This window comes from Anabas testudineus, chromosome 24, assembly GCF_900324465.2.
Source record: "Anabas testudineus chromosome 24, fAnaTes1.2, whole genome shotgun sequence".
Lineage (NCBI taxonomy): Eukaryota > Metazoa > Chordata > Actinopteri > Anabantiformes > Anabantidae > Anabas > Anabas testudineus.
In genome coordinates, this window is record NC_046632.1 from 12,360,714 (window position 1) to 12,384,144 (window position 23,431).

The window sequence follows — 23,431 nt, forward strand, 5'->3', positions numbered from 1 at the left end:
ACTAAAGTGGAGAGATTGTGTGTAGGTTTACATATTTAAGAGGCAATCTTGACTAAAGGTTACCCAAACAATCAATTCTCCAGTAGCTAATCGGTGCTGCTCATCAGAGATCTGAATTAGAAAACTATCTACAGTAGATGTCCTCACATTGGCACTGTCAACCCACTGCACTAACATTCATCACACTCGTCCTTATATTTAACCTAACATCTAACATTTATCCATATTTTATAATCTAATGAGACCAATAAAAAGCACATTTTAAAATGTTTTTTACGCTAAGATACACCATTCCTTTGTCACCTTAATTCATTCTGAATTCAGCAGCCTTAGAATAAAGCCCAACATGCATTCTAATTGTAACTTCAAAAGATTGTCTGGCCCCAGCAGCCTGCCAATTCAAAGCTCTTGCCAAGCATGCAAAATCTGGGTGGGTACAGAGAATGAGCAGCTCTTTCTCTGTTCCCATCAGCATCGACAAAGCAGCTGTTTACACGCGCCTCAAATGGAGCTGCGCACTGCAACAAAAGGGGAACGGGCAAAGGGGAACGCTTTCTGTAGGCTTTCTGTGAGCAGCTGCCAGGTACACACATTCATGACGAAGGTGACATGGGGCAGTGCTGAAAGGTGCATAACTTTGTATTACAGTGCATAACATGGTTGGAAAGAGAAATTACTCAGTTAAGCAGAATGTGTGACTCATCACCTACACATCTGCATTGTCAGTGTATAGCAACCTCACTATGTAATCCTTCAAATGCACAATGCACAATTAGCAGAGTGAACAGAGGTGAGGAGACATTCAATTGTTTTGTGTTTTCTTCTGTTTCCATAACATGTCAGTGTTTTTTTTAACCAGGTTATTGGTAAGTTAAAAACCAGTAAAACCAGACCTATGAGTAATAATTGCTATAAATGTCATTATTTTCACATGTTGCCTCCAAACACCTACACATTTGATGTTTATCTGAGAAACATTTTCCTACCACCAGGAGAAACAATCGAGAACAGCAACGTGTAAATGTTTCATAAGGTGTAGAATGAGACAGGTTTCAGCTCCTGTGGCACATTAATAAGTCATGTGAAAGAGACAGACACAGGGGGGAATGTGTTTGCATGTATTTGTGAATGTGAAGCATGTAAGAAATGCGTTCAGTGCTGGTGTGGAGAAAAGGTTTTGATGCTTAAGAGCATAACCCTCTATGTTGGTATTAAAGGTTAAGTTTAATGTCACATCATCAATCAACGAGCAGGGGATCATCTGTATACTGGTAGAGAAACCATCATCAGATCATAATGATCATTAGTTTCACATTTCAACTACTATAAAAACATTTTTACTCAGGGAGGTGGACTGAAGTGCATGTAGCAGGAAATATTGGAGCTGAAAACATAGTCTGTACCTGTTCTGACTCCGTTTGTGGCCTTGACATAGTTACACAATAAACCGCCACAGCTGGCTGCTGTGTCATGCTGCTCAGAGCCTCGGGGTGTGTTACCTGGCCCGGGCAGATTCCATCTCTCCCCGCGTCCTCCTGACTATGGGGAAAATGACACTTCTAAAGCAACCTTCACAATTGCAAGAGTTTGCTTTGATGTTTGCAGGATTTAGAGTTAGACAGCACTAAATATTAATAGCCAGTGTGGCGCAGACTCCCCTGTTGAGCCCGAGGAGGGACAGGTTACCTCAGTGAGGCGGTGGCACTGAAAGGCTTCATTCTTTGGGAGGATTTTGCAGCGGGCTGCATTTGACCGAGACAAACGAGAAGGCAGGAGAGACACTGTAATCATGGTAAGGATTGCTCTCTGTCTCTGGTGGCCTGCTTATGAAGAAATATACTTTGGGCTTGTGGGGTTTTCGGTCGATTGAGTATTTAGAGGTTTGATTAACTGCATAACATTTTTGCTGCTGTTGCCGCTGTTCTTTTTGCTTCTGTGGACCTGCATGTTGTGTAGAAACCTGTTAAAGATCTTCTTTGGGATTGCGTAGGCTGTGAAGACATGTTTGTAATTAGATTAGTTGTAAGATAAAATTGACACCCTGGCACCTTTGCATTGCATGTGTAAATACTTCAAGTCATGCCCTTAAACATCAAGGAAAAAAAGGTTGTTATGAAAGCATTAATAAGCTGCAATAATGTTTTTTTAGACGGGGCCGTTAAATGTTAAAAAATAACACCCAACAAGAATGGGTTCTTGAATCACTAATTAGTCTGAGCCACTCCCGCACCTGAAGGCAAGGTGGACTGCATGTCAAGTTGAAAAGTGAAAAGCGGACCGCAATTAAAACGTTTCAGGTTTAGGTCGAGTTTCTTTTTTAAAAAAAACAAACAACAACAACAAAAAAAAAAACACTAATAACTGTTAACCCACGCAGAGGTAGTTAAAGGGTTAACTTCCTCGACTTACAACATGGAAAGAGTGCCTGGAGCTGGAAAAGAAAGTGGGCAGATTTGGAAAACCAAAAACTGAATTCAACAGGCTCTGACACACACACACACACACACACACACACACACAGGCAGGCAGTCAAAGCGTCACTTCCCCTGGAAAACTTTGTTTGGACATGGCCTCTTGATGCCTTCAGCTGCTCAAATAAACGTAGGAACTTTGCATTCACTCACACACATTCATCCCGGATATGATGAATCATAAAAACACAGCAGTTCCACCTTACATAAAACAGAGTCCTTGCATCTAATACCAAACTGAAAAAAGGCCATGTCTAATACGTCTAACAGATATTTAATTTACCCAACAGGTCAATTCGGAGTGTAAGAGTGTAACTTTTATTCAAGCTGCTTTGAAACTTATCAGCATTTAAGTTGAAAACAGCACAAACAAACCTGGCCTCACTTGTCCTGAGGTATATATTTTACACCCATGAGATACTTTGATACTTGAGGTGCTAAGCTGTGATGTGCCAACATTTGGGTGTCCCGTACATGTCATTGTTTGCATAATGTTCTTGCAAGATCCTGTTTCTTTGTTCTTTGTTTTAATACCATTGTATATATTCATTAAAGGGAACAGGGTATATAATCATTATGTCTTTTCCTTGTTCTCTTTTCTCCTGCTGCAATGCAATAAAGCTCTGTTTGGCCTTACTACAAATTGAGTGAATCACATCGATAGCTTTTTCTTTTTTTGATCAAATGCACATATACACAAACATATGCCACATTTTATTTGTATTTTAAAGAAGACATGTGGGCAACTGTAGAATGACTCACAGGGACTTCAAGTTTCAGTAATTGGGAAGTGACCTTATCATAAGTGCCAAATACTTCAAATAGTCTAAAGGTTCAGTCACTGATTTATCAAATAATGTAAAATAAAAGCGAAATATTCTCAATTTATCTCTGAAAATGACAAAGAATTCAAGAGAAAACACTCCCTTCGTTTTCATGTAAAATGCTTAACAGAGGAGCAGAAGGTTACAGAAAAACCAACCATTTATTCAAAAATAAAACATGAAACAAAACCAAAACATACCACTACATTACATTTCTTTTTCACCTGAACAGCTTAAACTTAATAAACCTTTAGGATACTTGAGCAGGTGTCGTTTAAACATTTAAAATATGAACAAAATATTCCATTCGTTTCTGAAAGCAGGAAATAATTCAAATCAAACGTACAGCTGAAGAATAGAAGTTGACAATGAGCCAAACTAATATCAACAAAATGAAACTGCGGTCAGTCGGCTGACGTGAGAAAATCACTCGTTGCCTAACCGGTTTCCTACACTGGCACTCGCGTTAGAGATTTACGCGGAGTACTTGAAGGCATCGTTTTACCACCGGGCTGCGTGCGCCGAGCTGGAGGGGCAAAACTTCCACAGCAGGCACGCACAAACCCGATCCCATAGTCTGTAGCACTCCTGCAGTTGCGGATGCTTTACTGGATGCAAGGAGGACACGTTCATTAGTCAGACATGTATCTTGGAGCAGACCTTGAACTAACTCAAAGCAGTTTTATATTTGGAGACTAACGAAAAGTTTTCTTCTGTGTCTAATTAAGGGTGAGTTATTATTATTATTTTTTTAATATTACAGTAAACAGTTTTGCTCTCAAGTGCAGAGTTGTGGATGGGTCTATCACTTTGCTAAGGCAGAGTATCTTTTTTGGATACTTCTGCTCTTTCACACTGCTATCTTTTTTGTCCTGGTGGAATGATTTTGTTTCTTGTTTTATGCTCTGTAGGAGTTTTTGTTCTAAACCAAAATCATGTTCACAACCTACATAAAGAATCTGAATGATATGGTATTTTCTACGGTAAGCGCACAGGTTATGAACGTTACTCCTGCATGTCTTTGCAATGCTGAGAGATGCATGGCCATACTAAACGTGTCTATGAACAAAAAGCCCTACTTATGTTTACTTTAGATCACAAGCCTGCACTCCTCCCTCCCTTTGTTCAAAGACAATTTATGATATTTGCATTATCTCACGTTTACTACTGTCAGTTTAATTTGGTTTGAGCATATTCCATTTGAAATATGCATGTTTATAAGCTGCAGCCGCACGTGTAAACAGATATTTATATTTTTTTTGCTTTGCTTTAGTCTGACAGCCCAGAGCAGCAGCCGAGTACTGGGGTCTTGGGTCGTATTGGGAGCTGGTTCTCCCCATGGAAAGGAAAAGGTCCGAAGAGTCCTACTGAAAATGCTTCCCCAACTAGTGATCGGCCTCTTACATCAGATGGAGGAGATGAGAGTGAGGAGTCTGTGAAACCCCAGGCAGGGGAACAACAGCGGGGGGAGGAGAGCTCCAGTCCCAATCCACTTGGTCTTGCCAGAGACATTTTCCTCTGTGAAGAGCAGGACGCCACGCAGTCTGGCCACAAGCACAGTTCTGTTGTGAACAGCCCTGAGACAGGACAGGGAGGTCCAAAAGAGGAGGAGTTTGTGGTCTGCAGGAAGAAGAGAATAGGGCAGGACCAGGAGTGGGAGGAGAATAGCAGTGGCAGTTCAGTGAGCGGGAATCCTGAGAAGAATGCCAGTCATCTGACGCATCTGTCTTCCTTTTCTAAACAGGGAGTGGTATGGGACTCTGACCAGGCACACACCCAGCCTCAGGCTCAGACAGGCAAAAGGCTCCATGTGTACCTTGAGGAAACTAGTGTGACTCACTGCGGTCAAGACACCTGTGTTGGACAGGAAGTTATCCGTACTGAAGTCACAAAAAGCTTTAAGGTCCTCTCCAAGGCACAGTCCTCACCAGGTCTTGATTTATCAAATAGCTCAAGTGCAACAAGTGCAGAGAACAAAAGGGCCAATGTTAGGTCTGCTGTTGGGGCACAGAGTTATTACAGCGCTCTAGCGGGAGTGTCATTAAAATCACAAAAAGACTCACAGTTAGAGCCTGAAACTGAGAAAGAACAAATAGAGACAGACAACATGGGGCGTAGAAATACAGGTAGGAGGAGAAACAGGAAGAACTCCCAAGGAGATGGAGGGAACAGCCCCCAGGAGAAAAAGCCTTCTAATGCACAACCTACCCTAGAGGGATTCTCTCCACCGACCAGTCCTCAGGGCGAAAGTCCAAAGACTGACATGGGAGAGTCATCTGTAAACTCCGCCTCCAAACACAGTCCCACCTATCAGGCCTTACCTGAAGGAGTAGAAAGTAAGACTTGTCCTGATACAGACAAGCAGTTGGACAACTTCCAGGATTCAAACTTAGTCCCCCTAGACACTCTGGCAGGTGTAGTTGATGGGGTCGCAGACATGGAGGACAATGATTTCTACAAAGTAGAAAGGAAGACAGAGACGCCAGAGTCCAAACGTCGGAGCATTAAGGTTTCTCGAAGTGAAGTGAAGCTTTTTCCAAAAAATGTGCCTCTTAATCCTCAAAGTCCAGCGGAACACAACCAGGATTTTAAGCCAGCATTGAAAAAAAACAAAGTTGAGGAGAATGATAAGCCCAAAACAGAAATTGATGGAAGGTAAGTTAAAGTTAGAAGGACAGCTTTGTGTTATTTTTGAATGAGTTAAACTGATCATAATGTTTTCTACTAGAAATACCTTCTTAGTTAGACTAATTGTTTTTTGTACATCTAGTCGACATTAACAGGCTTTTGTTCAATAGGACTGTGCTGCCATAATAGAAATATGTTAACTTCCATGGGTGGAATATGTCAGGGGTATCCATGGTAAAACAGTGGTGTGAGTCATAACACAAAGTCCAGACCTAAGATTCAAGATTAGCTCTGTGAAGTACAGGTCAAATTCAAATATAGGTCAGATTAAAGCAAACAAACCATCTAAAGGTTAAATTAACATTCTCTGTTAATTTAACATTGTCTGTTGGGTGTATATTAAGGCAGATGTATAATACATGAGTCAGGGATTTATAATTTAACAGAATCTCAAATTTCTTTTCTTGATATCACACATTTACTTCTCATCATACACAGACCACATGAACCGAAGAAAGCTGGTGGGGAGCATAAACCAGTCGGTGGACGGATTGCAGATAAAATCAGCCTCTTTGAGGGACAGCCGGCAGCGGGGGGCCACAAGCAAACCTTCAAAGCCTCGAGGAGTGTTGAAGTGTCGCCGATCAGGAAAGCTCCACAGAGGACAAAGGCAGATTTTGTGCTGTCAGACCAGAGGTCGCGATCAGCTGAAGGGCATCAAACAGTCAGGTCAAGCTCTACATCACCCACCAAGGACAAACTAATGTCGATCAAGGAGCGAGCAAAGAACTTTATAGACGCATCTATACCAGAGGCAAAACCAGCACAGGCTCAAAAACCAGCCACATCAGGAATGTCTCAAAAACTGACACCTCTACCTGTGGAAGTTTCTGTGCCAGAGTCAGCAAACCTGTCCAGTCAGGGTAAACTGGATACTAAAGGGCCCCTACACACAACAGTGTCAGAGACAACAGCGAAACCAGATGGACAAGATACCTCTATTGCACAGACTCTAGTAGCTACGGAACAATCAACAGACTCTAAAATAACAAATTCAGCGGCCTCAAAAACAGCAAATCAGGGTAAGATATGTAACATTGTTGAGTCTGATGTTTCAATTAAAGGAACGGATGATTTATCAGAAATGCCCAATAACATCAGCCCACAGTCAAAAGGTCCTAGCAGAACAGGCTCTCGCTCCAAAAGAAGGAAAAGTAAAGAGCCTATGAGTCCAGCCAGCCCAAATGGTGAAAACAAACCTACTTTAAAACAGCAACAGGTGGATTATACAGATAAGACTGTCTCTGCCTCCAAACAACTCACAGAGAAAGTCTCGTCTGATAAAGCCCAAAGAAATTCATCAGATGAGCAGCTATTGTCTGATAGCAAAGAGAAACCATTTAAGGAAGCAGAGGTGTTAGACAAACCGGAGAAACAGATAGAGTCGTCATTTAAAATGCAGAATATTGACAAACCTATCAACAGGCAGGGGGAACTGCCCGCCAACCAAGATGAACCAGATACTGCAGCTTGCAAGACTGGAACAAAGTCTGTTGACAAGGATCCTATTGTTTTACCACAGAAGGTGGAAGAGACACAGGGACACAGCGTTGTATTCACACAGGACAGAGAAATGGCCTCCAAGGACAGCACAGAAACTCCCTCCCCCTCCCCGTTACCTGTGGATGAAAGGCCCATTGAGAAGACGTTGACACTGGAGCAGGAGTCACCTGTTGAACATCCCAAATTAGATAAACAATCGTCAATGCAAATTGAATCAAAAAGCAAAGACAAAGTAAGGCAGCCTAGTAAAAAAGACCCAGAGCAAACACAGCAACCCCAAAACAAGGACACAGAAATAATAAATCAGGTTGAAAGTAAACGTGAGGAGAAACTAAAAAAAGGAGAAAAAGAAAAAAATGATCAGAGTAACAAGAAAGACGAAGCTCAGCCTCTGTGTTCGAATACAAACACCATGAAGGGTAAAGATTCAGTTAATGGACAAGGTATCTCAGGGACAGAGGGAAGTGTTGTCAAAAATGATGATGGAAAAAAATTGGAAACAAAAGACAAGACACAGCCCATTAAAGACACAGACTCAGAAGCCAAGCAACAAGAACGTGCCTCTCAGACATCAGAAAAGACTAGTGGATCATCAGACCTCTGTGCTCCAACGCATTGTGTTGGTCAGACAGAAACCACGCATCCAGACAAAGCTACTGTATCTGACCTGACTAATGAGGCTGTGAGTGGGACACAGTGTGATAAAGGGCCTTTGAAGGGAGAAACTGCAGCAAATGTGCCTCCTGAGTTGCAAACAAAGTCAACAGAAAGCCCTGGAAGAGAAAAAAACCATGTGGTGAGTGCAGCCGAGCCACAGCCTAATTCTGTATCAGTGGAAAAAACGGAGAATTCACCCGATGACTCACACACACATGGAGCTCATGATGATGTCTCCAGCTCAAAGCCTATTACCAAAGCAACTACAGCAGTTGAGGAAGCGAGTGTAAAAGCCACTAATGACACTCCACTGCTGATAACTGCACAGACTGACAATATGGGAGAGAAAGAGTCACTTATTAAAGAGCCTACTGTTGTTTCTGCCTCTGAATCCGTGAGCAGCGTGGAAGCAGGGCAGGATGATGGGGGGAAAAATACAGCTGTCAAATCAGTGCCCTCCGAAATCAAAACCTCAGGAGATATAATTAATTTAGCTCAGAGCCACCCGCAGTGTGAGGAATCAAAAAAAACTATGAGCACAAGTGATACCTCTTCACTCAAGGAGGCAGGTACAAAAATATCGCAGCGACCTTCTGAGAGCAGAGCTGCAAAATCCACAGTTAATGTGACAGAGAAGACAGCAGAGAAAACATTCAAACCACCAGTGAATGAACTTTCACCTGTGGCTAATGGGGATAGCGCTCTACGACCACAACTCCTCGCAGTCGAAAAGAAGCTGCTCAATAACAAACCAATTCAAACTCCAAAAGCACTCACTTCCCCTGAGGCTAATAAGCGGATTCCAGACTCAATCCAGCGTTCATCTATGAAGAAACTCCATTTTCCACGGGAACTAAACAAGGATGACTCTTCAAAATGGCGAGACACACCCTCTAGCTGGCTGGATGTCGACCTTCCCAAACAGAAACTTAAAGTGCCGGAGCCCAAACTAAGCTCTTCTGGAAGTGAGAGCAATCTCCTGGATACTTCTGGTGAGTTAGACGATAATGATTTTGTTGAGAAAATCAAGAAACTTTGTGCCCCCTTCTCCGTCCCGCCACGTAAACACAATCACCTTCGACCACCTCAGCCCCCCTTTGCCATGCCAGCAATCAAAGAAGATCGCTTTGAGAAGACGTTTGACCCTGAGGAGTTCAAGATTGGTTTGAGGAGGAACAAGTTTACCCTAGACACAACTCCAAGCCTCTTAGCCCAGCTCCAGACCTCAGAGACTAAATCTATTATAAAGCCTGCAAGAGCTAGTTTGGCAGATAGAAGCATGCTGCTCAGTAGCCTTGACACTCACTCTCGGCTCAGGGAAAAAACACCTGTTAATGTTGATGAGAACAAGGACAAGGGAGAGAAAGAGGATCAGATCAAGGTGAAGTCTCGCCTGGAGGGGAGCTGTGTCTTTAGCAGTCTCATAAACTCAAAAGGGAAGAGGAATGGACTTCTAACACAAGTAGATGGCACCAGCTCTGGTGATGTGTCACCCAGTGAAACCCACGTGCTAAGCCCTCCACCTTTGTCCAAGCAACCCCTGTCAAGTCCAGCTGCAACAGGCCCAACAAAACATGAACTGGCCAAACAGAGCAATGCCCCGAGCAACAAAGAGGAAGTCCAGGCTGCAGAGGCTGTGGTCTGTGACTCAGGTCCTCCGATTCCTTCCTTTAACGACTACAAGCTGCCAGACCATTTGGAGAAGTACCTCCCCCGAGAGCCAGTAAAATCAGTGCAGAGCATACAAGGACAGGAACAAGGCACAAAAGAGGTTAGTTTGACTGTATGGTATTTTTATCAACGGAATAATTCGGTTCATTTCAATGTAGAATATTGAAGCTGTTCATGTCATCATCACAGAGATTTCACAGGCACAATACCTCTCACAATGATAGACAGGTTGATGTAAAGCCCTGTACAGCACAATCATAGTCCATGAACTGTCTAGTGAAGAAAATACCATGCTCTGCTTTAACATGTTTAAAAATAACAATAGTTATCATTAGAGAGTCTTCCACTTCAACTTTTCCCTGATGTTTTTTGTGTGTGCACTAGGTTAATGGAAAAATGTCAACTGTAGTCCCTGGAGGTGAAGCAGACCTGAAACCAGGTCACTTGGTTCCTAAAGCTGTGGCTCCATGTGCTCCTGGGTTTCCAGCAAACACACACCCTACAATCCCTGGGCATAAGCAGCCTCCAGCTCAGCCACAGGCCATAGTTAGAAAAAATGTAAGTGTGCTGCATATTTCCTATTAAAAGATAACCAATTGTTGAGTTATTAGTTAAATTAAAGCTGTACATGTGTGTGTGTGAGCTTAAAACTGTTGTTGCAGTTAGCGTTGTAATGATTATAGGGATACTCTCCATCATTTCCTGATAATTTCTGAATAATTTCTTAGTTTGCTGGAGAGAATGATGTGGTACTAATGACAGGGAAAATGTTAACGTTCTTTAAAGGATTGTTCACATTTAACCTAAGTACTGTAAAATAGATAAAAATGTCTTGCACAGCAAATATGTTGAATTGTGTGTTTCTTCTACTGTTTCCCTGGAAGTGCATTGCAGGGGGTAGGACATTCAACAGGCACAGAGCTGCTGCACAAACAAATGCTGTTCAGCTTGTCTTGCATTTTGTAAGTGTTTGCTATATTCTGCAGTCTTTGTCGCAATAATACTTCTCTGCTCTTTTATTCCAGATAAGAACTGCCAAGAGTTTTCACAAGCGCCCTGGAAAGGTACAGTAGGCAAAGCTTTGCCCACATAGAATAGAAACAAGATGAGGAGAGGAATCTCGACAGACAACTCTTTGTTCTGTGAAAACATCTGCTTTTCATATGGTGTTCTTGAGGGTAAACAATGTATTAGAAAACAGTTTAGTGCAAATGCTCAGCTGGATGTGATTACAGTTGTAGAATTCAGTGCTGTTAAAACACTGAAGACTTGCAGCTCTTCATTATTGTATAGCTTCATTTATTGGGTAGTTGTTGGTAGAAAGAGACATTCATGCAACATTTTCAGTTTCATGCACATTGTTTTAGCTGTAGCCATGCAGTGGATATTGGGTTTACAGTAATCTGCTTTTACATTAACATAAAGGTGAAGCCTTCTGTATGCTATTAGGTCCTTCTCAGTATCTAGTGGATCATGATTGAATGTGATAGAGAGTAAAGCTGTTCAATGCGTTGGTTGTTTGACACTGCCCTCCATGTCTCTACATAGATGGTGTTATTTGAGAAAGCTCAGCACAGCGGCCAATCATATGAGATCTACAGGGATGTACCAGATGCTACATCTCTGCAGCTCTCGCCTGTCATATCTGTGCAAGTTGTTAGAGGATGGTAAGTAGCAGCTGAAACCTTCAGATGATAAAAAGAAAATGTGAAGTGAAGTTAAAATGAGTGGTTTTGGGATAACTATGTTGCTTGTTAGGGTCTTTCACAGATTTAATTCAATGAAATATCAGCATTCAGAGTTGCACACGTGAATGTCATCACTTTCTTGTCAAAGGTTAGAGGAGAAACTTAACACCACCTCTCACACTCAACAAAAAACATATGCTTCTATACATTATCTCTGCAGCTGGATTCTCTATGAGAAACCTGACTTTCAAGGACGCTGCATTGCTTTGGAGGAGGGAGGCAATGACTTGACAAATGTGTGGGCAGAGTCTGAGCTGGAGACAGAACCACAGAACAGCCCACCAATGCTGATCGGGTCTATTCGACTCGCTGTCTGGGTGAGTGTTCTGGTTAAATGCTTCGGCCTCTACTGCCCTTCAATATCTACATCATCTTCACCTCACATTGCCTTTTGAAATGTAGCTAATAGGTGATATAGCTTTTTGTGATAATCAGCTAAGAGCCATCCAGAATGGAAAAATATGGCTCAGCTAGTTAAGATCATACTTGATTTTACTGCAATGATCGATTTATGTATGCGCACTGCTGATAAATGCCACGTTTTCTTTCTCTCTTTAGGATTACAGCATTCCTCATATTGATCTGTTTACTGAACCAGAGGGCCACGGCAGAGTTACACCTTACAACGATGACACAATAGAGACAGGCTCATTTGGCATCCCACTGAGCACTGCTTCCATTCAAGTGCACTCCGGGGTGTAAGTAAAACAGTTCATTCATACCTTTTACACTGACCTCTGGTAAAGCGTGAAAAGAAGTCGTCTTTACCTTGCACAGCAAGATGCAAAGTCGCAAAACCTGAGTAATGAGACAATCCCAGTGCTCTGCAGTGATTTTTGTTTTCGCAGCAACTGGCAGAATTTGAAAATCTCGCCTGCTGTGCTCAGTGTAGAGCTGTCTTTTTAATTGGGTGTTCTTAGTGTTTAGCTTTGACAAATAGCTAAGAGATAAAAATCATTATTACGTTCCACCATGTTTATCTTTGCCTTTGGTTCAGCTCTCACTCATTTGCCTGCCCAGGAATATCTGTCAGCGAGAGAGAGAGTGTGTGTGTGTGTGTGTGTGTGTGTGTGTGTGTGTGTGTGTGTGTAGGGGCATTTGGAAACATGAAGAGGTGGAGACTAGATGCAGGGTTAGAAACAGACAAAGGTGTGGAGAGAATTTGGCAGTGGGGAGAATGTTTTTCCACATCAGAGGTGTAAGCATTCAGGACATTTTGTGCCCTGCCCCCGAGGAGGCTAATGACAGCAGACCGTTTCCCCACAGCTATTTTTTAACTAGTTTACTTTGGCATCTTCGGTAGAAGTCTGACATATTTTGGACATTGTTTCTGCATTCGTCAACACCTCATCAGTACAACCACAGCAGCTCTATCTACCATGTTTGCTCTGCGACAAGTGGAGCTGTTCAGCAGATGTTGTGTTGTGTTTGAGGAATTTATTGTAACATGCACCTAGTTCTGTTGAGTTCATTGAGCAAACAGACTCATCTGCTTCTGCTGTCATACATACATATATCGGGTGGCTTCAGAAAGTATTCATACTTTGTGTTGTAGTTGTAAAAAAAAACTGCGTTGAGGCATTGAGCAGGTCAGAGGTTTAAACAATTTGAAAGTGTCCAGGTGTGCAAAGCTTGCAGAGGCTTGCCCAAAAAGACAACGAGTTGTTGCTGCACGAGGGTTTCTACAGAGTACTAAATACTTTTAAACATTTCTAAAAAAAAAACATATTTTGATATTAAATATAGATTGTGAATTTTGTAAATTCACAATTAAATCCATTAGACAAAGTACAGTGAAGTCTTGTTGCAGGAAATGAAGGTCTCAATACCATGCATTCTGAGTCCACTGAATCTTGTAGCAGTGTGAAGTCAGGCTCAATCCTTAGTATCACTTCACTATTTCTTTTCTGGCACAGGCTCAGATGTTTTGATTTGGTGTAAGGCATTGTCTCGAAATGCCAGAGGTGGGGGGCACAGTTCCAGCGCTACACGCTAAAAATGAATTGTAAAGAAGAATGCTTTGAACTGCTTCAAGCGTTCAATTCCCAAGATGTTCTATTATATAACAAACAGCTTTTGTTCTCGGCCGTTTTTCAGTGACTCATTTCTGAGCTACATAGAAAATACCTAGTGAAAACCTAAGCTAAATAATACTTACACAGGAGAACCCATCAATAACTTGTCTGTGTTGTGGAGGAAACAACAAATGCTGGATCCCTTGTGGGAAAACAAGTATCACTCAATATGTTCATTTTTATAACAATGATGTGTTACCACTGTTTTATAGTAAGCAAAAACAAATGATGTGAGGGGATGAGTCATAATGATTTTTAAATCACCGAGGCATAATGCGGACCAATCCTTTGCCTTAATTATCATTTAACACAGTTGTTGTTCCATTTGTCAGGTGGCTGGTGTTCAGTGACCCAGGTTTCCAGGGCATGGTAGCTGTGCTGGAGACGGGAGTGTACCCTTTTCCTGAGACCTGGGGCTTCCCATCACCCTTTGTGGGATCCCTCAGACCACTCAAAATGGTGTGTGTTTTTGTCCACCACTGATTGTCGTCAATCAATGTGATAAATGAATTATTTTTAGCCAGCTATGCTTGTTAACATCTATGTTTTCTGAGTAGTTGGAAGCAGGTGTGAGGATTTCTGCTTAATAAATGAACACAATAGCTGTTACATTGTCAGATAGCTGCACATTACCTTTTTCTATGTTCATATCAGTATGTTCTGTATTGTTATGTATTATTTTCATTGCTCCTTGTCACTATTCATCAAAATGCTTATTATGTCTAAGAAAATAGAATCATTAGTGTAATTGTGTTTTTACAGTGTAGATTTAATTAGAGGACGAAATGGTTGTTGACGTTGTTTCTGTTGCAGGGTGGTTTTAAAGTGGAGAATTCCAGTGAAGTCAAGGTATGCATCCATTTCAGTTCTGCTTTTGCTTCACTTGCCTATGTTAGCAATGCTAATGTTAAAAAAAGAATTGCAGCGTGATTGTGTTTGATGTAAATATGTTTTATAAAATTCCTGCTGTGCATTCTTTGGTCCATTTTTCTGTGCAGCGGTTTGTGTATTTTAAGCCAAAAATAGGGCGATGTCAAGGAATTTCACCACTGTGTTTTGGCAGCACTTATTTTCAGACCACAGAATGACAGATAAAAAGACTTTTCCTAGACTCAGTGCATTTGTACTGTCACTAAACGACTGTTCGAGACAGAAAGCACTGAAGTGCACAAATTTATAATGTGATGCTCACAAATGAAGCCTCCAAGGACATGTTTTTTTACGTTGCGTTTATGTATTTATTTGTGTTTCTGCTGAACTCCGTACTCATCAAGGAATAAAATTTTCATAAAGATTTCATGCCAGTGTAAAGAAGTGTGAATAAAATAATACATTTATACATTTGTATTTTAGGAAAAATACAGAAACACCAAAAACTCAGCAGCCCTGAGAAACTGTGGTGGCTGCAGTTTCTCAGGTCTGCTCAAACAATGTAAACGATGAGTCAACTTTTGTAACTTTTTTTCTGTCACAGGCTGTGGTGTACGAGAATCCCCATTTTGAAGGCTCCTGCTTGGAAATCGACAGCGATGTGTTTAGTTTTTGTGACAGTGAAGAAGACTTTGCAACCGAGGGAGAGTTACCTGACTCAAAGAAGCTGAAAACTGTGGGTTCTCTGAAGATCTCTGGGGGACTGTGAGTATTTATTCTTCTGTTGCAACATAAGTCTTACACTTTGCATGCAAGGGATCAAGTTAGGTGGTAATGGTGGCTTGGACTATAAATATAATAAAGACCAGCTTGAGGTGATGCAATGCAGTAACCATTTACAAGTAGAGACTGAAAACAGTTTCAACCAGCAACTTGTTTGCATGTATCTTGTTTTAGCTGGGTGGGCTACAGCCAGCCTGGGTTTGAGGGCCAGCAGTACATCCTGGAGGAAGGAGAGTACCTTGACTGCAGCGACTGGGGAGGCTCTGAGCAGCTCCTGTCACTGCGGCCAATATTGGCTGTGAGTACAGAAATTTGCTACCGCACTGTACACCAGTATGTGAGGAATATCAACTGTGGTGTGACGATTAAGTTAAACTTTGACAAACTTTGGCTTGTGAAGGTCAGAATTTGTGTTAACAATGGAAAAGCTTCTGTGCTCCCACAAACAAATTCTTGCAAAGTCTTAATTACTGCATTTTTAACATGCTGTAGTTTGGTGGATTGCTCATCTGATTGTCATGTTTTTATTCCTGCTACAGGATTTTGTGGCTCCACACCTCAAAATGTTCAACGACAGAGATTTCGGTGAGCTGGGAGTCAACATTGACCTCACAGGGCCTGTTATTAACATGGATGACACTGGCTATGGCATGAAGACTCAGTCGATTGAAGTCATCGGTGGCGTGTAAGTCATGCGTTATGCCTACAACTGTAATCCTGCCTGTCATGTTTAACAGAAATGGAAAATGAAAGGTAAGCTTGCAGCAGTTGACAGCATTATTAGATTCCACCGCAAGATGAAACGTATGTGTTCTTCCTTATACACGACAGTGCAGGCTTTAAGATGCATTCTTGTGCATGATTCCAGCTCCAGTTCCAGTAAAATCTAGAACTACAATTCCAGGGAAATGTAGTGTGGTTTTAGTGGTAGTTTCAGGTGCATAGTAGTAAGGCTGTCACACCCATGCTGACATGTCTAGACAGAATTCCTAGCTCCCTAATGTTTAAGTTTGTCACACCCCATTTCCTGTCAGTATAAGTTAGTCTTGAAGCACGCTGCCTCCCACTTCTGCACTGGGAATAAATGTGATATTAGTGTCAGGTGTGCAGGAGGACTTCCTGAATGCCTGATCAGCATCCATGGTAAAAGGGAATGTTATTAATATTGTGATGGTGCTTTCATGTCACATCTTTTGTCACACAGTCTGTATTATTACACTTTAGAGAAAAGAAAAGATTAAAAAAAAGATTAAAGCAATGACTGTGTTCCCGAAGCTGCTTCTAGTTCCATTTCTTTATGCTATGATCAGCTGAACAATGCAGACGTACTGTAAACAAAATCAGAGACAAATTAAAACAATGAAATGCAAAGCACGTAATGCTGATCATCGCCCCCGAGAGAAGCATTAACAAAATGGTGGCTAATACGGAGAAGAACATGTTGTCCTTCGATAGGAGACAGGATTCTCACAACACTGAATGGATATTCTTGCTGTTCTGCCAGCCTGTTATTAGATTGCACAGCCACACCCATGTTGTGCACCCCTGAACCTCTGATTGGCTCAGTGTGTTGGTTCCTGTCAGTGCCTTTTTTGTAGTCTGACACTTCAGGCCAACAAATGCAAACACAGCCCACTCTTAAAAGCAGAAATGACATTCCACATTTGCTAGTACGCACGGTAAATAAATGCTGAGAAAATGTGAGAATGCGAGGCTATTATGAGGCTATTATTAATTTAGAATTTGAGCAAGAATTTTTGACATTCATGATAAATTAAAAAACACTTTAACTGCATTCCTGTGAGATTTCGTTAGCAAGTGTGTGTGCATCAAAGACTGTGTTTCTCTACTAATTAAGAATTAAAAAAGAAAAGGGAGAAAATGCAATTCTGAAATGTTGGTGCAAAATTAAAGAGTGATTATGTTCTTTTTACAGTTGGGTAGTGTTTGAGGAACCAGGCTTTTGTGGTGAGTCCTACATCCTGGAGAAAGGACTGTATGGAAGCCCGGAGGACTGGGGGGCACTACAGCCCAGAGTCGCCTCTGCAATGCCTGTCGTCCTGGTAAGAACGACAAAAGTCGTGAGATGCTGCTTTATTAATTAGGTGGAAAAGTGGCCAGTTAAAGTATTAGACAGATGTAGCTTTAACTGGGATATTTTATGTTCAGTCATTGCCACTACAACCAGTATTTTCCCTTGAGCTTCAGATAATCACATTAATCAGTTTAGCAATATTAAAATGCATGTATTCTCACTTCCCCTGATAGCCCTAGTTTTGCTGATGAGTTTCATTTCATGTGACCAGTCACGATATTCATGCTTGTGACCTAACCAAAATTTAACACGGAGAGCGGAGGAATCTCTGAGGCAACAGGCAATCCTTTCTAAAGTAGATTATAGTTGGCAACATGAAGCTCAGGCAAAACAAAAATAAAATTGTCTTTCCAGTATGAGGAAGGAAAATATTTTTCACAAGACTAGAAGTGAAAGCACTCAGACAGAGGTGAGTCATCTCGAAGCAGCATTCGTTTAAAACCACACGATGACAGAAACACATAGATTTCATTCAAACTCCACTGGAGCACGCAGCCTCACACGTGCTCCAGTGAGTGCTGAGTGTAGCTGCAGCTATACATCCACCGTGCACTCAGAGGTCACTGACTGGTCCTCCCCTCTTAAGTTAGGATGATAAATGCAGTAAAACAAAGAGCAATAGCACAGTCACTAATTTGACTTCATTTATAAAGCAAATATTTAATGAGATGGGTTTTTTTCTAACCGCGAATCAGGAACCACAGCTGTGACATTTACAAGTAACACCGAAATATGCAAATGGTGCTTTCTTTACTTGGAAATGTATGCTTCATTGCATGTAATTGAGTCTCATTAACTTGTGTCATTTCAGGATAATTTTGAGAACGAGTCAAAGTTCAAGGTGGGTGATTAAAAAGGATGAAAGAACAAATCTAATATTGCTGAAATATTGTCCTCCATCTTATCTGATGATGTGGGCTCAGGGTGGATGACTCACGCGTATTATCTTGCTGTGTGTGCCTCAGGTGCAGCTTTTCTCTGATCCAGGTTTTCAAGGCTCTGTCCTTCCTCTGGAAGACAGTGTAGCTACCCTACAGGATGGTTTCTCTGTGGGCTCCTGTAAGGTTCTGGCTGGCAGGTGAGCCTTATTGCACACTAAAGAGAAACATCATACTGTGGGCATTGTGGGGAATAATGGGAATTGAGTTACTCAGTATCATCCTTCAGGTAGATTTCCTAATGTTTATCTGATATAAATGCATTTACACATATTACTAAAGCATATCTGGGATTCCGGATTTGCTGCATGCTGTCACTGCTCCACTTAATAAAAAAAGTCCCATATGGCAGCAGCTTGTGATGTACGGTCTTACATTTCTTTAGTGCAGCCAGCATCCAGATATATCTAATATAACTCTTAGATACTAAACAAGACCACAGTCTTGTCACAGTATGTATCTTCAAGCATGAGTAACTGAGAATATCATATAGATTATAATTCAATGTGTATGCAACTTAATAACATTGGAAGCCTACATTATGCAAATATGTTTCCACCATCTTTGTTTATAAATCTAGAGCATGAGTTTAATTTTTTGTTGCTCTTGTGTGTCTGTCTGTTCAGCTGGCTGGCGTTTGAGGGCCAGGACTTTACTGGCAGGATGTACGTGTTAGAAGTGGGGAGCTACCCAGATCTGAGAGCAATGGGCTATGATGCTACAAGCTCCTCCATCCAGTCTCTACAGACTACTGGCTTTGTAGGTGTTTTAATTCTTCTGATACTTTATAACACACTTTAACACTCAAAGGATGACTATAGTTAATGTGAAAGGTGTCACTTGTAGTTCTGAAAAGCTCTACAGTGTCTGAAAGACAGACAAAAGATGCATTTTTTATAGATCTGCATTATATGTTATTAAAAATTAATATTGCTTTGTACAGCACCACCAGTTGTCTATATAGTGCTAAGATTTCTGAACTTTATTTAACTTTGGTAGCTTAGCAGCTTTTAGGTACAGCAAAGCAAAGTTTTATAATATCAACAAGGACTTTGAGGACAATGTAAAAAATATTTTTTTTAACTCTGAGGTATTAAAATTTTCCATCGCAAATGTAATTCTAGCCAAAGTTGTATAAGCATCAAGGTTACTGCTAAATAATATTTAACAAAAGAAAATCAACCCAAACCTTGGTGGTACCTACCTTGGTCATGGTTCTCTACAGAAAAAACTATTATATATGTTTATTATTAGTCACTACTGTACAAGCCATGTGTAGCTAGTACAGATCAACAAATGGCAGAGAGCACGAAGGTGCAAGAGTGGTCTGTTACCAGGGTAACCTCAGGATAACCGTAATTTCAACCTGCATGACTTGCAGCTGTCCACCCACTCTATTCTATAACTCACTTTCTCTCTATTCCTCCCTCCTTGGCAGGAGTTTTCACTGCCTTCCATCACTCTTTTTGAGCGCTGTGGTCTGCGTGGAAAGAGGGTGGTTCTGACAGATGGATCAGTAAACCTTCAGCTGGCTGGGGGCTGCAGCAGGGTCCAGTCTGTGCTAGTGGAAGGAGCTATGTAAGTGTATAACAACAGCTTGTCATTCTAGTGCGAGTTTGACAAGTTTATGCATAACAACCATACTGCAGGAGACTGAACACACAGCGATGGAAGGCCATTGACATGTGAAACATATTATTCTTTTGTTTCACACAGGTCCTTCAGTGGCCTCTGCTGGTTCTCAGCAGCTCCACATCTGATTCAATTTAAAAGTTCCCAACTGCCAAGTTGGCATGTTAAATATTTCCTTAAGCTCACCGGCATTCATTGCATAATCCTTTAGGAATGAATCAAGTCAAATGTTAAGACATATAAATATCACGTGAAAAAAAGATGCTTTTACTATGAATTATTCAGATAGGATAAAGCAATCAAGTTCTTTTTCTACTGGCCACTTTATTAGGTACACCAACACAATCTAATGTAATCCCATACAGTAACTCTGCCACGAAATCTACTTTTGTTTTTGTTCATAAAGGTGATAATTCTACTATATGTTTGGAAGGGTATGTCTAAATAAGGTTCCTGATATTCCTTGATATTCTCTGTTCTTGACATTTGCAAGAACAGTATTTTATCCAGGTCTGCAGTGACAGCGGATGCCTTGAAGTTATTTTCATAAGACTGTGTAGGTGAAGCAGTTTGCTCAATCTTAAAGGTTTAGTGGTGATGTTTTAAATTTACTGAATGCATGATGCAGCAGACTTTAGCACACATTTCAGTATGACAGTTCTGACAGATGGATGGAAACGTCCTGCTGATGTGCAAGATTTTGATAGTAGGTGTGAGTCTATGCAGAGGAAATAAAGGGCTCACAGTGAGCCAGGGCTGTCTCTGGAGTGGCACATTCCTGCTGCAGGAGAGACAGGCAATCAGCCAAAACACAGAGCCACTGTGACCCAAACTAAAAGCAACATTTAGTCTAACAAAATGGGACAGTTGAGGACATCAGCACATTTTAGATGATTTCGACAGGGCTCTGCTTTGAAGAGGCACTGAGAAATACACTTATAACTCCAAAAGACACTTTCTACCTGCATCACAAGCAGCCAGGGCTACTTAAAGAACAAAAGAGAAATATAAAAGGCATTTTCTGCCAAACTGTGCAGAGTAGAGTTAAAATTACTGCGATGAATAGTACATAATTACAACAAACAAACCAAACAGCATATACGTGCTATTTTTATATTGTTTTTTATTATTATAAACCATACTGTGCTTTTGCCTTTTCTTTACAACCAGGTGGATATTATATGAGAGAATCAACTATCAGGGTACACAGATTTTGCTGAAACCTGGTGAAATTCTGGACTGGCGCAAATTCAGCAGCTGGCAGAAAATTGGGTCCCTCCGCCCTCTGATACAGGTAAATATTGACACTTTTTCATTCTGTTTTCTGCATTTAAACATCATACTAATATAGAAATATGCAAAAAGCATTAGTTTGCCCATGTACAAAAACTACTATACAGTAGACAGATGTGTCAGGTTCCGTCACGTGGAATTAAAAAGCAAACCCAGAAATATCCTAAATTATACTTTCAAACATTAATTTTAAAAGTAGCTGCCATTTAAATTAATATGATTGAAAGTTACCCAGCAGAGGTGCAACTCTCAACAGCCTACTTATTGTAGATAATTATGTCATTATTACATTCAAGATCTTTGCAGCAGCTCAGGTTGTAATTATCAAAGTATAATCAGACTGTAATTGTGGGATAGAGAAAGGTGAGACTCTCATCTCTGATGAAGTATCAGACGATGTTACTGTACTAAACACATCATCTTCATTTTTGTTCTTGGGTGTTTTCTGTGCAGAAGCAAGTGCACTTCCGTTTAAGGAACAGACAGACGGGGCTCCTTATGTCAGTGACTGGCAGTTTGGATGATGTCAAATTGATGCGGATTCAAGAAACAGAGGAGAATGAAGGACTTGAGCAGATCTGGTTCTACCAGAATGGACACCTCCACTGCAAGGTACCAGGACAGTCCCACCATCATACTAATTAGTGTCAAAGATTAATTTTTTTTAGAACCAAGCTACAAAGACCTAATCTCATTAAAGGCAGTCCAAAACACAGTGCTAAACACTGGACCACTGATCTGTGTTATCTCTATGCCTGTAAGAAGGATCACAGTCAATCGACAGTCTGTTTAAATCCTGATTAAATGCCACTGAGGAAATGATCGGCTCCTGTGCTTTTGATTACAGCTGTTGGAGGAGTGCTGCCTGAGCCCCAGTGGCAGTGTGACGATGGCAGGAAGCCGTGTTGGTCTCAGCCCAGAGCCAGATATGCACCTCTGGAGTATCACCCCTGAAGGCTTTATCCGCTACACCCCGACCTCTGATCTGGTCCTGGAAGTAAAAGGTCAGGAGCCATATATGACATTACATATTAATTTAAAGATTTCTGTTTTCAGGCTTTAAAAGACACAATGCAGTGTGTCTGTCTACTGGCTGCTTGGTGAGCTGGGTTGCTGCAGTAGGACCAAAACGTCAGAAAGCTTTCACAATCACACACATAATTATAACTTACTATGCTGCTAGATTCATTTAAACACCTCAGACCTTTATTATTTTCTACAACATTACAGCAGTATTACATAAAAATGCCAGTATTATCAACATGAGTCATCTTGTGCCTACCTTGTGTGGGTATTAAATCCAGGGAGGTGGTGTTGTCTGCAAGTTAGTGACACCTTGTGGACTAAATAATGTCCGTATTTTCCATTCACTGCACTGAGATTTTTTTTTTTCTAGATGTTCAGATGTTGAATGAAACATGCTACCATTCAGAAATTTAGAGTCACCTAAAAATGTTAAACATTTCACAAACAGCTGTGAGCTCTGAGAATAATCAGAAAAATATATTAATGAGAAAATCACTCTTTTTCAGGAGGACATCACTACGACAAAAACCAAGTCATTCTGAACCCATTTGATCCAAATAAACTCCAACAAAGGTGGAATGTGGAAATTATATAATAAGCACAATAGCTGCTAAACTGGATCCCTAATATCAAACAGAGCTCGACTATACGCTTTGTTATAATGCTGCACGACAAGCGCTCAAGGACAAGGTACGCCACTGGACATGCTCAAACTTTGCTGCAGGTGAACTTTAAAAATGTCCGACGATGAAAAGCATGGACATCTATGGATAAATCCATTTGAATATTATGATAACCCACTGATCATACAAACAGTGGAATCTGAACTTGAAATACTTCATATTTTACATTTATAGTAATGTATCCAAAGGTTTTTGTGTTTTAATTAAATAAATCCATTTGCCTTATATTAATTAACTTAAACAGTATTAACACCTTTTCATACATTTTTATGCAATGTCACACTAGTGCATATTCTGTCTGCATGCAACATAAGGAAACAAAAAGATGGTTTTTAAATGTCTTTGTTTCATTAAAACTAGACAATTGTTTTTATTATAGAATAATAAAAGTATTTTTGTCAATAAAAGCTTAACATACAGTCTAGAGTAAAATGATCCACACTTCTTTCTTCTGTTTCTTTTTTCTCTTCTTCA

At 40.9% G+C, this 23,431-nt stretch overlaps 1 protein-coding gene across 1 annotated transcript; it reads left to right on the forward strand.

Annotated features, from left to right (window-relative positions):
• Window positions 1-1,520: 1,520 nt before the first annotated feature.
• Window positions 1,521-23,376, forward strand: LOC113148974 (beta/gamma crystallin domain-containing protein 1-like). The gene is made up of 22 exons (XM_026340762.1): window positions 1,521-1,792; window positions 4,569-5,950; window positions 6,422-9,914; window positions 10,199-10,372; window positions 10,840-10,878; window positions 11,363-11,481; window positions 11,723-11,879; window positions 12,121-12,260; window positions 13,970-14,096; window positions 14,451-14,486; window positions 15,112-15,272; window positions 15,465-15,588; window positions 15,830-15,975; window positions 17,227-17,353; window positions 18,197-18,226; window positions 18,351-18,463; window positions 18,950-19,082; window positions 19,762-19,901; window positions 21,126-21,249; window positions 21,702-21,860; window positions 22,096-22,252; window positions 22,781-23,376. The coding sequence occupies exons 1-22, from the start codon at window positions 1,790-1,792 to the stop codon at window positions 22,867-22,869; spliced, it is 7,173 nt and encodes a 2,390-aa protein (XP_026196547.1). The 5' UTR covers window positions 1,521-1,789; the 3' UTR covers window positions 22,870-23,376.
• The last annotated feature ends 55 nt before the right edge of the window (window positions 23,377-23,431 follow it).

What these genes read in the sequence shown, in the direction of transcription:
- LOC113148974 (XM_026340762.1), top strand. An exon ending in AGAATTCCAGTGAAGTCAAG is followed by an intron (nt 14,487 to 15,111) that starts GTATGCATCCAT and finishes TTTCTGTCACAG; the next exon opens with GCTGTGGTGTACGAGAATCC. An exon ending in CTGCAATGCCTGTCGTCCTG is followed by an intron (nt 17,354 to 18,196) that starts GTAAGAACGACA and finishes GTGTCATTTCAG; the next exon opens with GATAATTTTGAGAACGAGTC.